Source organism: Equus asinus, chromosome 17 (genome assembly GCF_041296235.1).
Source record: "Equus asinus isolate D_3611 breed Donkey chromosome 17, EquAss-T2T_v2, whole genome shotgun sequence".
Lineage (NCBI taxonomy): Eukaryota > Metazoa > Chordata > Mammalia > Perissodactyla > Equidae > Equus > Equus asinus.
In genome coordinates, this window is record NC_091806.1 from 35,954,457 (window position 1) to 35,971,346 (window position 16,890).

At 42.1% G+C, this 16,890-nt stretch overlaps 2 protein-coding genes across 2 annotated transcripts; both read left to right on the forward strand.

Annotated features, from left to right (window-relative positions):
• Nucleotides 1-1,824: 1,824 nt before the first annotated feature.
• LOC139040683 (olfactory receptor 4D11-like) lies at nt 1,825-2,409 on the forward strand. The gene has a single exon (XM_070487434.1). The coding sequence runs from the start codon at nt 1,825-1,827 to the stop codon at nt 2,407-2,409; it is 585 nt and encodes a 194-aa protein (XP_070343535.1).
• A 7,947-nt stretch (nt 2,410-10,356) lies between these two features.
• On the forward strand, nt 10,357-16,273 carry LOC106823272 (olfactory receptor 4D11). The gene is made up of 2 exons (XM_014828856.3): nt 10,357-10,961; nt 16,141-16,273. Exons 1-2 carry the CDS (start codon nt 10,357-10,359, stop codon nt 16,271-16,273), a joined length of 738 nt encoding a protein of 245 aa, XP_014684342.2.
• The last annotated feature ends 617 nt before the right edge of the window (nt 16,274-16,890 follow it).

A 16,890-nucleotide genomic window follows, 5' to 3' on the forward strand; every position in this document is an offset into this window, starting at 1 on the left:
GATTGTGGGGAAAATTGAATAAATCAGCGTTCATAAGTCTTCAAACATAGTAAATCCTCAAAAACTAGTAGCCTGTGTTACTGCTGGAAATCATGATATCTCCTATCCCCCCAAATCTACCTCTACTTTTCTCATGACACATTTCACATTTTATCCTGCATTATGTCCATCAATTTATACAAATCATCTGCTTGTCTTAGGCTGCAAACCCTTTGACAATGTGGTCCAACTTATCCACATACATTTGAAATTGCAGGAAGTGTGCACTAAGAACAAAGAGGAGCAAATAATAATTGTAAAATTTCCTAAGAATGATCAACAACAGATTCTTGAAAATAGGCGTTATTGGGGCCAGCCCAGTGCTGTAGTGGTTAAGTTCGCGTGTTCCACTTGGCAACAGATGTTACCTGAGGGCAATCTTCTTCACCAAAAAAAGGTGGGGGCATTATTCTAATGATACCATTGTCTCTCCCTCCTATGGGATCCCTCCACTCTCTTAGCTTAGATCCACAAAGGGAAAAACACAGAGGAGAGTGTGGTTGGTACAGTATGAACCACCTCTCAAAAGTAGGTCACTATCTTTATTCTCTCCCCGACACTCAAGCAAGATCACGTCAAGGATGACATCACATTATGCAAGATGAACAAGCTCTAGAGAATTGCTGTACAACATTGTAGCTATACTGTATTGTGGACTTAAAAATTTGTTAAAAGGGTAGGTCCCATGTTTAAGTATTTTGATCTCAATAAAAGAAAGTAAAGATATTCTTTGAGATTGGGATTTACATATTGTTTCAATGTGTTTCCCAATCATAAATTGTAAATATTTTAAAATAATTATTAATCAAATAATCTGTTTAGTATAAAGAAATCACAATGATGAGTTACCTACATGGAATAATTCTGCAATTTTAAGAAATTCAATGTAAAACAGCCAACAGCAAGGAAACTGACTCATGTCACAGCAAGATTGCAATAAGAAACTGAATGAGATCCTTTTATTCAGAAAAACAAGACCTCTTGAAGCCACCAGAATATTTGCTAATATGAAAATTCAATTTGTGAACAATAAGTTCTCAATGGCTGGAGCCATGTCTTCCTTATCTTTCTATATAGTGCTTCAGAAAATTCCTGACATTCAATAAATTTGCGTGGAATAAAAAATAATAATAAAACCAAAATAAATTAATTAAATAAAATATGCTAGGCCAATGTGACTACTAGACGTAAATGATATTCTTTTCAAAAATAGATTTATAGGAAAAGAATTATTCAATGACGTTTCATGTGATACTTTGATTTGATCATGAAACTGATCATAATCTTAAAAACTGGGAGAACTCAACAAATTGCAAACACCACAACCGCAGGAGGAACAATCTGAATTGCGTTCTTAGTGCTTAGGAAAGAAACAAAATAAACAGCCAAGTATGATATGAAGTAGCTTGAAACAAAAGTGAGAGAAAGATGACTCAATGGAGCTGAAAAACTGCACCAGGGTAAAAGAATGTGTTTTCCTTGACCAAACCCAGAATCAAGAACTGAACTTGGTCTTCTACTTTTCCTATTGTGGGTGTATGTGACAACTCTACTGGGAAATCTCCTCATCATGGTCACCATGACCTGGGAATCGTGCCTTCAACCCCCATGTATTTTTTGCTCCGTAATTTGTCTATTACCGACATCTGCTTTTCCTCCATCACAGCTCCCAAGGTTCTGGTGGACCTTCTGTCACAGAGAAAGACCATCTCCTTCAATGGCTGCTCCACCCAGATATTTTTCTTCCACCTTGTTGGAGGGGTGGATGTATGTTCTTTGTCGGTGATGACATTTGATCGCTATGTGGCCATCTCCAAGCCCCTGCACTACGTGACCATCATGAGCAGAGGGCGATGCACTGCCCTCATTGTAGCCTGCTGGGTGGGGAGCTTTGTCCACTCCATCGTGCAGATTTCCCTGTTGCTGCCCCTCCCCTTCTGTGGACCCAATGTTCTTGACACTTTCTACTGTGATGTCCCCCAGATCCTCAAACTCGCCCATACTGACATTTTTGTGCTTGAGCTGCTGATGATTTCCAACAGTGGGCTGCTCACCACACTGTGGTTTATCTTCCTGCTTGTGTCCTACACAGTCATCCTAATGATGCTGAGGTCTCAGGCAGGGGAGGGCAGGAGGAAGGCCATCTCCACCTGCACCTCACACATCACTGTGGTGACCCTGCACTTTGTGCCCTGCATCTATGTCTATACCCGGCCCTTCAATGCCCTCCCCACAGATAAGGCCATCTCCGTCACCTTCACTGTCATCTCCCCTCTGCTGAACCCCTTGATCTACACTCTGAGGAACCAGGAGATGAAGTCAGCCATCAGGAAACTGAGAAGAAGATGTGTACCTTCTGAGAGGATATAGACTGGTCGCTCACTCCTTCTCACCACCTTTGAAAATGTCCATCAAATAAACAGCATTGACTAAAGGATTTTTAAATAAGTTTGATATTTCTACAAAGACACACATGACTTTCAAAGATTCTGTTTGGCATGCAATAATAATGTAAAAAGATACGTTTCATGTTGCAAAAGGAAGCAGAGAAATCAAACTGTTAGCTGAAGAGTTGCATAATGCTTATGCAATAAAGCCTTGGAAGAAATAAAGAAAAGAGAATATGTATGCACTCAGAAATTTTATCACATTGGAATTGTTGTGGGGGTTTCGTTCAGCTCTATTGCATATAATTGAGAAATACAAATGTTGTTTATTTCAGATGTACAACTTGATGTTTTGATATACATATAGATTGTGAAATGATCATTGGGGGAAAATGGATTAAGGTGGGACCTCTCTTGGTTATTACTTACAACAACATGGAAATCTCCAGTTGTCTAAATAAAATTAACAATAAGAAAAAGCAAATATATATATATATACTCAGACATTCCCACTATATTCTTGTTACCAGGAAGGGAGCTGAGAAACATAATGCAGCTTGGGCATTGGATTGCTAAGGTCTTTCATGGAGTAATCACATTTTAATGAAGTAAGCACACTCAAATTAAGTTCCTCCTCTGACTTTCTGATATGAGTAAATTAAATAACTATTACCTGAAGATTTTTCCATCTAAAGCCCACACTCCAGCGGTTGAATGCAAGTGCTTTGAAGCCAGCACAGCTTGAGTTAGAATGTGGACCCCAGTAACTATGGGTTCTATGACCTCATGTAGGTCCTTATCCTGACCTTCCTCTGAACCCCACACCTACTGACCACACTTCCATGACATTGCCTCAGCGACCGGGGCTCAGCTCAAGCACCACACTCAGGACCTTGTTTCCAATTCCCTGTCCTCCTTCCTCCTATTCCCCCAGTAGGATTACAATTTATTTATTGTATCCCCAGCACCTGGCACAGCAAGTAGAACGTAGAAAACTGACCAAAAAATGGTTGAGTTAAAGAACTCAGTGAATGAATATCACCTCTCACTCCTTTCTGTTTCTCAAATCATTGGAGAATAGGAGTAAGAAAACAATGGATTTGTTATTATTTTCTGTTAACATGACTCCCTAAAAATGACAGAAACCTATGAAGCTGCTTCAGACTACGCATATACATTCAAAAAGGTTGGCATGAACGGCAAAACATTATTCAATATATGAACTTGGTTTTTATTTGTTTTCTGGTTCTGCTATTTATAGCATTTGGAAGTTTTTCTTTTTTGCCCTTCATTTCTGCAGGTAGATCCTAGATCTTAAAATTTTTGAAATTAGACAAATGTTCATGTCACAGTACAAATGTCAGTTCAAAAATCAGACATGCAAAGGTCCTCAGGTGGGGCTGTGCCCAGGCCTTCATAAGAAGATGAGAGGAAGCAAGGAGGAGACAGGTAATAATTGTAGTCAGAGAGATAATGAGGCCACGGGATCAGGTCCTTAGGACCTTTTAGACCATTGTGAGGATTTTGGCTTTCACCTAAATAAGATGCGATGCATTTTGAAGGGCTTTGAAGAGCAGAATAGTGATGAATGTTTTAGCAGAAATGCAGTGCTTACTGTTATGAATAGACTGAGGTGGGGCAAGGACAAAAACAGGGAGGCCAATTAAGAAGCTACTGCAAAAGTCCCATGAAAGAAATAATGAAGACACAACTTAGGGTAGTAACAGTGGAGGTGGTGAGAATGGTGAAAAACTCTGAAAGTCGAGCAAGTAGGAGTTGCTGATGGATCCAGCGTGGATTTCCTGGTGACATGTGTGTCCTGTGAGAACTCCATCACCCACTTTCTTCATCTGCCCATTGAGAGCTCCTTCACTCTCGTCTACATAATCCTTTCAGGTCCAATGGCTCCTTCCAATACTTGTGTGTCACACTTCAGGAATTACCCTACGTGGGTGAAACTGCTAAGGAAGTTGTGCAGAATCCCTAAGAATAGGCATTTATGTCCCAATAGAAAATCTACTAAGAGGTAAGGTAGAATTCTGGTAAGCTGACCTAACAGGATTCTTGCTGAAGGCAGGCCAGGGTGATCAAATATCACTTGGGGGATGGAGAATGGTGAGGAACCTGATAAGATACTGAGGGTGATCAACATGGAGGTTGGGGGATTTTGGCTAAACTGAATTAGCAGAATTCTTGCTAAAATTGGACAATGCAGAGACAAGCATGGAGATCTCAAAGTGGAGGCCTAGTTGAAAAGTTCAGGGGAGTCTGAGTAGAGTTTGGTCAAGGGGAGATTCTTTGTCACTGCTAAAAACTTTTAGATCCTACACAAGAAGTGTGTTCCTAAGGACATGTGCCTGAGTCACATCTTGATTACTCCCACTGAAACCACCTCTCCATCAGTAGAATTTTTCCACAGCCACATCCAATTATATGCCCTCTGATAATTCTCACACTAGTTCTGGGATTGACAAATTGGTACATATGATGGAACACTGTGAATCAGTGTGGAAGAGCCAAGGAAATATTATTCTCTGAGTCTGCCTTTTTCCACGTAAAGATAGATGGGAAGCCACTGAAATCACTGGCCTTCAGAGGGGTATTTAACAAAATTTCCTGAAGCTGAATGACTCCCAAGGTTCGTGTGAACATTATTCAAGATGTTTGAGAAGGAGGTTGGAAATTTTAGGTAAGACACATAACTCTACATGAGTGTGAATGACTATGGTGTCTGGGTGTTGATGAATAAGTGTGAGAAGAGAAGAGTGAGAAAAACTGAAATCTAGATGGAATTGTAAGATTCATAAATACACTTTGACTAAAAATAATGAAATATATACACAAGATGCTGCATTCCAGGTTGAACTATCAGTGGCAGACAGCACAGCTAAGAAATATGAACAAAGAAGATATTGTGAAAGGAGAGTCATAGAAATGAGTTTAGTTTGGAAGTAGGCAGAGGAAGCTCTTTTTTTCCAGGATCCTTTGAATTGCACAAACAAGAGATTTTTCTCAGGCTTACTTCCTATAGATGGATCTCTTGAAACTGAAATCTACAGAGGTATTTCTTATGCTAAATTCAAAACTACAAAGAAAATAAAATATTTCAAAAAAGTTGAAAGAATAATACAGTGAACACCTACATACCCTCCCTTAGATTTATCAAACAATAAAAATTTTGTAACAATGATTTTCTTTTGCATGTCTTTCCGTGCCTACATATTTGGATCCTTTCTTTCCAGCCAAACTTCCCACTCATCAGCAACTGTTATATATTCAACTGGTCCCCTAAAGCCAGATCTCCCATTCTCTCCACTCCCATGTGCCCCAAACAGAAATGTCACCTCCTCCATGCAGCTTCCTCTGAGCCTCTTGGAGAGAAATCACCCTTTTCTCACACACACCTCATCTGTCTTTAGACGGTCCCCATCAATGTCATATTATTAAATTTCAGTTCTTTCTCCACTGGTTTTGGATTATATTCATTTCTCTCAAATAACCTAGAACTCTGCCAACTTTCTATCAATATTTGTTAAATAAATGGAGTAAAAATAGCAGAAACATGGAGCAGAAGGCAGAGGATGTTGTCTGAATTACCAAAAGTATTTTGTGAACGTAGGACCTATTCCTCTCTGACAAACAGTACTGACTCGGGGTCTGAGGTACTGTGCCTTCTACCCTTCTGTGTAGACCATAGTCTACTATTTACAATTCCATAGTCCCTGTGGAAGGATATCATAAGTAGGTAAGACCTCCTCAATATCTTTAGTAAGTATATTGAGTTGGTGTTTTCTGGTGATTATTTCCCCACTTTAACTAGTCAGAATTGATAGCTCAGCTACTATTTGGTTCAACACACTCCATTTCCTGATGAGCCTCCCATGTTAAGGTTACCCAACATAGTACTAATCATAACAGATAACCAGTCATGTATGTTGAGACTCTATGTATGTTAATTCACCTAATCCTGATAACTTCCCTGTGAGGTGGGTATTACTATAATCCCCATTCCACAGATGAAGTGGAGACTCCATGAGGTCTCTCACTTACCCAAGTCACACAGGGACAAAGCCAGGACTTGAGCCCAGATGGCTCTCACTGCAGAGACCAGCACTTGACTTCTCTGGTCTGCTAAGATGTTGTCAGATAAGAAACCAAACCAAGCAAGTGCTCTCCTTACTACCAAACGCTGTCACCACCCTCTGGGCCACTCTCATTGACAGTAAAAGAAAAGTACCTCCTATTTTCCCCAAAAAAAGTATGTTCTGATGAAGCTGTTTTAGAATACAGATTCTGGAAAACATACAACTCTTCTAAAAGATTGTCAGTACATTTAAGAAGCTGTGTGCCTGAGACAGTTACTAACCCAGCGTTTTACTTTAAGGTAACACACGTATGAGCATACTTACTATTGCTTAGGCAATGCTCTAAGTATTGATGCTTTTGCATATATTAATTCATTTAATCCTCACAAAAATCACATGAGGGAGATGCTATTGTTTCCAGATACTGATGCAGAGCCTGAGGCCAAAGGGGTAAACTAACTTCTCCTGTAGCGTAAGCAGTAAGTACCCAGCTGGGATTGCAACAGGCTGTGCTATGCCAGAGGCCCCCAGGTATCTGCCTGCATGCTCTGATAACTCTTGGTAGCTTTTTTAGTTTTCCATATTAAGTAGACTTTCGACAAAATTGTATACAGAAGAAAGACAACTTGAATGGAAAGTGAGCTAGGTGAAAAGAAATATCTTCATTTGAACTGGAAAACACCCCAAAAAGTGAGAGAAGTGACATTCACCTTTCTTTTCTTTCTGATTATGGTAAGAAAAAGGAGATAAACTGCAAAGAAAGAAATTAAGTCCATTCCAAGGATTCGCAAAATAAAAAAAGAAAGGAATTCAAGAGCAAAATGATTATATTGTAAGCACACGCCTAACATTTTAAGAAAGTGACAAATTGTTTTCAAAAGTGGTTGCATCATAACATGGATGGACCTTGAGAGAATTATGTTAAGTGAAATAAGCCAGTGAGAGAAAGATAATCTGTGTATGTCTCCACTCATATGAGGAATTTAAAACTATGGACCAAGAACAGTTTAGTGGATACCAGGGGAAAGGTGGGGTGGGGGGTGGGCACAAAGGGTGAAGTGGTGCACCTACAACATGACTGACAAACATTAATGTACAATTGAAATTTCACAAGATTGTAACCTATCAATAACTCAATAAAAAATAATAATAATAATAAAAAGTGGTTGCATCATAGCACATTCCCACCAGAGTTACAGTTCCTCTACAATTTTGTCAACTCTGATATGTCAATCTTCTTTTTTTATTGCAGTAACACTGGATCATAACATTATATAGCTTTCAGACGTACATCGTAACATATTTCGTAGACTGTGTAGATTACATCATGTTCCCCACCCAAAAACTAATCATAATCCATCACCACACATGTGAGCCTAAATCATCCCTTTTGCCCTCCCCTCTCCCCTCTTCCTCTGTGGTAACCACCAATCCAATCTCTGTTGCTATGTGTTTGTTTGTCGTTGTTTTTATCTTCTACTTATGAGTGAGATCATACAGTATCTGACTTTCTCCCTCTGACTTATTCCACTCAGCATAATAACCTCAAGGTTCATCCATGTTGTCACAAATGGCCGGATTGCATCATTTCTTATGGCTGAGTAGTATTCCATTATGAATATATACCACATCTTCTTTATCCATTCTTCCCTTGATGGGCACCTAGGTTGCTTGCAAGTCTTGGCTATTGTGAATAATGCTGCAATGAACACAGGGGTGCATGTATCTTTATGCATTTGTGTTTTCAAGATCTTTGGATAAATACCCAGCAGTGGGATAGCTGGATCATATGGTAGATCTATTCTTAATTTTCTGAGGATGCTCCATGTTGCTTTCCATAGTGGCTGCACCAGTTTGCACTCCCACCAGCAGCGTACGAGGGTTCCCTTCTCTCCACATCATCTCCAACACTTGTTTCCTGTCTTGTTAATTATAGCCATTCTGACCGGAGAGAGGTGATATCTCATTGTAATTTTGATTTGCGTTTCCCTGATAGCTAATGACGTTGAAAGTCCTTTCACGCGCCTGTTGGCCATCTGTATGTCTTCTTTGGAGAAATCTCTATTCAGATCTTTTGCCCATTTTTAAGTTGGGTTGTTGATTTTATGTTGTTGAGATGTATGAGTCTTTGTATATTTTGGATATTAACCCCTTCTCTCTTATTTTAGCCATTTTAATAAATGTGCACTGTTATCTCACTATAGCTTTCATTTACATTTCCCCACTGATAAATGACATTGAGCATCTTTTCATATGCTTAATTGCTAAACCTGTATCTTCTCGTTGAAGTATCTGTTCAAACCATTTGTCCCGTTTTTTTTTAATTGGGTGGTTGGTTTTCTTATTGAATTTTAAGAGTTACAGCCATTCCATTCCTAGGTACTTACCTAAGAGAAATGGAAACATATATCTACATGAAGACCTATACAAGAATATTCATAGCAGCTTTATGTGTAATAGCCAAAAACTAGAAACAACCCAAATGTCCATCAACAAGTGAATTGATAAACAAAATGTGGCACGTCCGTACAATAAAAGGGAACAAAATATTGGTACACACAAAACGTGGATGTATTTTGTAAGTGAAACAAGCCAGACAAAAAGAGAACGTACACCTTTTAGGATTCCATTTATAGAAAATTTTAGAAAATGCAAACTAATGGATAGTGACAGAATGCAGATCAGTGGTTGCCTGAAGAAAGGGGGCAGAGGGGACATATTACAGAGTCACAAGGACACTTTTGGAGTGATAATATATATTAATTAACTTATATCTTATTATATCTTAATATATATTAAGACATATTAATTAACTATCTTAAACATATTGATGATTGCATGGGTATATGCGTATGTCAAAACTTATCAAAGTGTACACGTCAAACATATGAGTCTATCATATGTCAATGATAGCACAATAAAAAAAATAGCTTTTAGGAAAGAAATTTGACCAGTGAACAGAAGAGAAGCTCTGAGTTACCACTTTTCTTTCATAGTTGAGGAGTTATTCAACATCCAGGGGTTTTGGTACCTAAAGTATATTAAAGAAAGAAACAAATAAATCCCCTTAAGGAAAAATAGAACGATAAAGAAGAATTGTACAGCTTTAAAATTGTCTGATTTTTCATAGCATTAAATCTGTGACCTAAAAAAGGGAGGAGTGCTTCTGTGAAATTCAGTCCAAAGACAATCATTTTGCAGATAGGAGTTCTTAAAGTATTTAAATGGAGCACCCAGTCTGGAAAAAAACCCACATTTGTGTAAAACCTCAAAGGACCCCAGTTGTACCAAATAGGCATTGTCTTATCTACACACCAAACTGCATCCATTTTTGTATCCCTTGTGCCAAAATATTCCCTTTCTGATTATTTACTATTCACCTTTTTATCTTGGATACTTACAACTTCTATTCTGAGAACATTACTTTTATGCATTTTCTAAAATACATATAATTTACAGAAGAAAACAATAATTAACTGCATGCTTATGGAAGAAGATGTCATGTAGGATGTGTTAACAATAACCTTGGAAAGAGTCTTCATGTGGTGATAATGCCTCACTAGTCTTCCGACCTAATACCCAACTGTAAACCTGAATCTATTAAGGGGGAGTAAACCCTTTCTGAAATAACACTTTTAATTTTTTCCAAGCTACACAAAGAAGAAGAAACATGATTCAATGGAGTTGGGAGATGGCACCAGGGTGAAAGAATTTATATTTCTAGGACTTACTCAGTCCCAAGATCTCAGTTTGGTCTTATTTCTTTTTCTGTGTTTTGTGTACATGACAACTCTGCTGGGAAACCTCCTCATCATGGTCACTGTCAGTCTCGCCTTCACACCCCCATGTACTTCCTGCTCCGCAATCTAGCCATCCTTGACATCTGCTTCTCCTCCATCACTGCTCCAAAGGTCCATGCAGACCTTCTGTCAAAGATAAAGACCATATCCTATACTACCTGCATGATGCAAATATTTTTCTTCCACCTGCTTGGTGGAGCGGATATTTTCTCTCTCTCTGTGATGGCATTTGATCGCTACGTAGCCATCTCCAAGCCCCTGCATTATGTCACCATCATGAGTAGGGGACGATGCACTGCCCTCATTTTGGCTTCCTGGGTGGGGGGCTTTGTCCACTCCATCGTGCAAATTTCCCTGTTGCTGTCCCTCCCTTTCTGTGGACCCAATGTTCTTGACACTTTCTACTGCGATGTCCCCCAGATCCTCAAACTCGCCTGTACAGACACCTTTGCACTTGAGCTCCTGATGATTTCCAACAATGGCTTAGTGACTACCCTGTGGTTTATCTTCCTGCTTGTGTCCTACACAGTCATCCTAATGATGCTGAGGTCTCAGGCAGGGGAGGGCAGGAGGAAAGCCATCTCCACCTGCACCGCACACATCACGGTGGTGACCCTGCACTTTGTGCCCTGCATCTATGTCTACGCCCGGCCCTTCACTGCCCTCCCCACAGATAAAGCCATCTCTGTCACCTTCACTGTCATCTCCCCTCTGCTGAACCCCTTGATCTACACTCTGAGGAACCAAGAAATGAAGTCAGCCGTGAAGAGACTGAAGAGAAGACTCATGCCTTCTGTGGTGGAATAGAATAAGAGTTTCCAACCTCTTCATCACCAAGGACTCCTTTCATCATTTTTCCCACAGAGTCCTATTTATATACTCAAATATATTATCAATAAACCAACTACACGTACTAGGTAACAATTTATTTTTCTAGTAAGTTAATAGGTTGCTGGTAACCCTAGCTTCTGGTAAGCATAAAGTAACTAGTGCTACAGGATTGAGCTGATTGATGTATTTCCATTCAAAGAACAAAGTAACAATGTGTCAGGACAACTATATCGCAGGTGAAGAGATTGATTAAATCCAACTCCTTTTCCAGAGGTAAGTACACAGAAGCCTAGAGTTGGAGTGATTTGCTCAAGAACTCATATCCACTTAATCACAGAGATAAGTCTTCAGATACCCAATTGATTGCTCTTAAACCATTTGGATGTAATGTATTACATTACTGGACCTGTCTATGCCAAACTGTAATCCTGTTCTAGAAAGATTTCATGATCACTGCAAATGCAGCACCCGTATATGGGGACAAATGGCCCATCACAGATTAAGACATTTTTTTTGCTTAGTTGAACACCACATGGGCTTGTGACCTCTTGAGAACCTCAAAGGCACACAATGGTTGTCCTCCTGGATTCCTATAAGGAATGAAGAAGCTTTGAAAGACTTCCCATAATGGCCTACAGGGATTTATCTTATGCAGAACTGCACGTGCCAGATTCACATTCTTGTGATAAGTTTAGACAAAGGCAGAACCTCAGAGATCCTACACAACGAGCAAGCCATTCTCATTATTCAAGAACTGATCTTGTAGTCCAGCCTTACCAGGGCCAATCTCAGACTGGGTTCTCCATTGAGAATTTACACTCTTTTCACTTCCCACTTCCTGAGAGAGAGAGAGGAAGGGTTAAAGAAGATAAAACTCTAAACAATCCAGTCTTCAATTTGTTGGTGTTTGTGAAGAAGAAGTAAAAGGTAGTGTTTTTGTCTGGGAAAGCATGGTAAAAGTAAACCATTATAGCTGAATGCTCTAACCTCAGAGTCATACGGCCTTGGGTCCAAATCCTATCTCTGCCATCCCTCAACTGTGTGATCTTGAGCAAATTATTTCATGTCTTCACAGGTCATATGTCACTTATAAAAAGGTACTTATAATATCCATCTCACGGAGTTGTTGTCAGGGTTAAAATGAGATGGTATATGTGAAACATTCAATGCCTGGCAGATAGTAAATTCTCAGTGAAAGGCAAATATCATTATTAATACCATCCAAATTGCTCTACATTATGCACATTCTGACCTGAACCCTAACCCTAACCCCCAATGACCTGTTACACTCTCCTACTACAGGGCCCCTACTCCTCATTATTGGAAAAAACTGATGGGGTAGCAAAACATAGGAATATACATTGAATTCAAAGCATTTTTCATCTTAAAATTTCCAGCTTTCTTGGGCCAGCGCCATGGCCAAGTGGTTAAGTTCGTGTGCTCTGCTTCAGCAGCCCAGGGATTAACTGGTTCAGATCCTGGATGCAGACGTGGCATCACTCGTCAGGCCACGGTGAGGCGGAGTCCCACATTTCACAACCAGAGGCACTCACAACTAGAACCTACAACTGTGTACTGGGGGGCTTTGGGGAGAAGAACAAAAAAAAAAAGATGGCAACAGTTTTAGCTCAGGTGTCAATCTAGGAAAAAAACAAATTTCTAGCTTTCTGTCATTAAAACATGACTATAGCTTTGCTGGTTATTTTTATAGCTTAAAAAGTCATCCTGAAGCTGTTGACATAATGCATTGGATAGTTTCATATTAAAAGAAAGTAATGGATCAAATATAAACCCTTGGCTTTTCTGGCAGGGAAAAGGGATCGGAACAAGAAGTCAGATCACCCAGGACAGAGAAGAGCCCAAGTAGAGTTAGCCAAAGGATACTGAGCGTTGAGGACAAACTTTACTTATGTCCCACTTTGGATCTGGAATGGCACCATAAGCATTGATTAACTAACTGGTTCATTGCCATTTCTTGTCACCTGGTCTATAAATTCTAAATGTTTACCATATTGACCTACTTCCCCTAACATGAAAATTCTAAGAATAATTCACATTTGTCAAGTCACCATTCATAAGGTCCTGCTACCTTTGCTCAGGTAGCACTGGTCACGAGTCTCTAAGCTTTTCTATGTGAAATTGCCTATGAAAAATGCATGCCACAAACCACCTTACAGTCTATTTCATGCCAATTTGTCCTTTTCTGTCCTTCCTATCTCTTGTGAATCACTCAAATCAGAGCTTTATCACTATGTCAGAATTGGATGGCACCAAAGATCTATGGGGACTGAATCACTGATTGTATCTCAGAGGCATAATCCCAGGAGACCAAGGACCAAAGAACTCCTGCCACATCACTGTCCCTGAGACTTTCTCAAGCCATGTTTAAACACACAACACAATCTGATTCAATATTTCAGGAGAAGGAGAAAGAATTACATCTGATTACATAAACATTATCATTACTCTGGATGACATAAAATCTAAAGCTGGGTTGCATTTGTTCCAATTAAATCAGCTTTTATTATTTTTAAGCTCTGTTCCTAATAGCCATGGAAAGGTTGACTGGCTCTGGACACACACACATAGCTTTCAAACTACCCTTTCTTACATTGTTCCCTGAATCGAATATTTCAATGATCAACATCTCTGGGTACCCGTGAACCCAATAACATAAAATTATTCTGAAGTAATTAACCTGATGAATATCAACAGCTGTCACTGTGCTACCTTCCTAGATTCTAAGGGAGCTGTGGATCTTAGAGATGTAGATTAAGATAATTGTATAGCCTCAATGAATATATTGCATTCAACAGAAATTGGACATATAAATCTACACCATTCAGTCTCTAACAGCTGCCCTGACAGTAGCCACAAAGATTTGATTTTTCCCTCACTACCCTTTTATTTAAGCTTTATTTCCCAGCCCCCTAAGCAAAGCAATTTTGGTTAGAAGGAAGACAGCACAGTCCTTGGTGTGGTTTAACACACTTTCTTTAACACACATCTGCCACATTCATTTGGTCAACCAAGTCACTGAGGCTGGCCAAGCTGCAGGGGATGAGACCCCACCTGTCAGTGGGAGGAGCAGCAGAGAAGCTGCAGCCCACGTGAAGTTTTGTCGTACGCCATAGTTCATCAAGTCTAAGATGCCATCGTTTGTAAGACACATCCTGACTTCAAAGACACCAAAATGTCACAAAGGAGTCACGATAGAATGGATGAAACGTAGTGCGTGCATGCTGAGTTGTGGTGTAAAATGAGTGGGCTGCAGTTAATGTTCAAAACTTGGGTAAATTACATTCCAAAGTGAGGACCAAGAAGCAATTTTTCCAGACATCTAAAGACTGAGGGTTTAAAACACAGAGGGTCTCCCTAAAATAACTATTAAAATATTATTATAGAAAATGTCACACAAATGCAAAAAGAGAATACTATGATAAACCCTCATGAATCCATCACCCACCTTCAACAACTATCAACCCACACGGTCAATTTGGTTTGACCCATATCCTGACCTACCCCTCCACCAAGATTATTGTCAAGCAAATCCCAGACACGGTCATTTCATCTGTAAATACTGGGCACACAACACGTGCCCTCCGTTGTAATCATAGTAACCCACTTGGCCCAGCAATGAATAACACCTCCAGCCTTCCTCACGGCAACAGTGAACACGGATTCAGCTCTGCTGGGAGCTGGGGAGGAGAAAGGGAGGTGCGGGAAAGCTGAAATTCTCATCCCCCAGAAGGAGATGCCAAGAGGCAAAGTCCACACTGGAGGAATCGAGAGGCCACATTAAGCACGTGTTATGTAGGAGCCCGGGCGTCACGGCTCCCTCTCTCGGCTCACCATGTTCCCACTGGGGGGTGGGTCCCTTGGGGTAGAGCCAGGTCTATCCATCCGGGTATCTCCCGGGCAGGGCAGCTCTTCTCCAGAATGTCGAAAGGTGGAATGGGGTGAACGGGGGCCCCACAAGCATGTGTCTGTGTGCAAATCGCAGGATCCTGTGAACGTGAGTTTATTTGGGAAAGGGGTCTTTGTAGGTGTAACTAAGTGAAGCGTCTTGAGGTGAGACCATCCCGGATGACCTAGGTGGGCCAGTGACAAGTGTCCTCGTAAGAGACAGAAGATAAGACACAGGGTGGGGCCACGTGAAGACAGAGGCAGAGACGGGAGACCCGGCTCACAGCCCAGGAGGCCAACAAGCATTGAAAGCGGGAAGAGGCGAAGGATGGATCCTCCACGCCAGCCTCCCGAAGGAACCGGCCCTGCTCCTCCCTGCACTGGGTGTGCCCTCGGCGTGTGCCAGGTGGAGGGGCGCACGCAGTGCTGGCCTCGAACAACAGGACTCCAAAAGGTGCCCCACTGAGTCAAGGACACGCGGTTGCAAAACCACTGGCTACTTCCTCCTCCTCACCGAGGAGTTAAGCTAAGGAAATGTCAGAAACAGAAGCCTCTGAGCTATTTGGGAATGCACTCGATGACACGTCAGCGGTTAAGACAGCAGCCACAGCACCCGGACGCCCACCTCGCTATCCACCTGCCGGAGATACAGGGGAGACACGCTCCTCCCCAGACCCTGGGGAGCCCATCCCCATGAGCACAGGACTTAGCCAGCAAAAGAGCAAAGAAAACCCCAAACCCACAATTACCTTAAAGTGCATGATGTGAGACTTGAAAAGAGAAACTTAAGGGCAGCAATTATGAGGCTAAAGGAGGCTCGACAGAGATCTAGCGGTGGGAAGGGTCCAGAGAGTCTTCGGTGTGGCCACACCTGGCCTGCGAATGGCTCCCATCCCCACCGACTGCGGGCGAGCCCTGGGACACTGCAGGTGGGGCGAGCAGACCCGGGAGGCGTGGCTGAGAGTGCGCCTAGCACAGCAGAGCTACTGCAACACCGGCCTGTGCTCTCTGGGTCGTTCTGAGCTGACTTTTTGTTAAAGGCGTAAACGGAACCACCGAATGAAGTTTTAATCAAACACCTGCAACTTAAAGAGCCAATGATGACCTGGTCTGCTTCCAGAAGCTTCAGGCTACCCAAGGCTTGCCCGGCTTTGGTCAGGCAAACGGACTGGTGGGTGAAAAAGCAGGGAAGCGCTATGTGGTTTTGAGTCTCACGCTTAAGTGAACCCAAGAACGAGGAAATGCCGAGAAAAGGCTGCCCCCAACAAAACTGGAAAACCAGCCAGCACAGGCTCTCAAGAGAACACCAAACCACCGGATCGCTGTGCCCTGATGGACACCAGCTGGAATGTATTCACCCGAATAAAGTAAAGACGTCACTCAGGAGAAGCGGCCATCAGCCCTGGAAGGACAGCAGAACAGGAAAAGGAAAACCGAGGCGACAGTCAGCAGCGCCCACCCAACACAGCGCGAGGCATGGGGTCTGCCTGGGCATCGTGCACCCCCAGACCTGATGACAATACTGTGGTGGCGGGAGGGCGGGCGACAGCACGTAGGGGCTGAGGCATCGGGTGCCCTGGGCCTGGCGCTGCCAGCCACGAGCGCCGCGCCTTGCCGCCCTGCAGCCCCTCCCCTCTCGCGCCGGACTGCTTCATGACTCAGGACTCCGTCTGAGCGCTCCGAGACCAGGCTCCCTGGGAACCGGAAGGACACAGCCCAGGGCGGGAGCAGCAGGAGAGCAGGGCCCCAGTGCGCGCATGGACTGACGCGCCTCCGCGCCTCCCTGTGGCCTGCGGTGACTCTGAGCGCCAGGCTGCCCGGGCCTGGTCCCCCAGGTCTCAG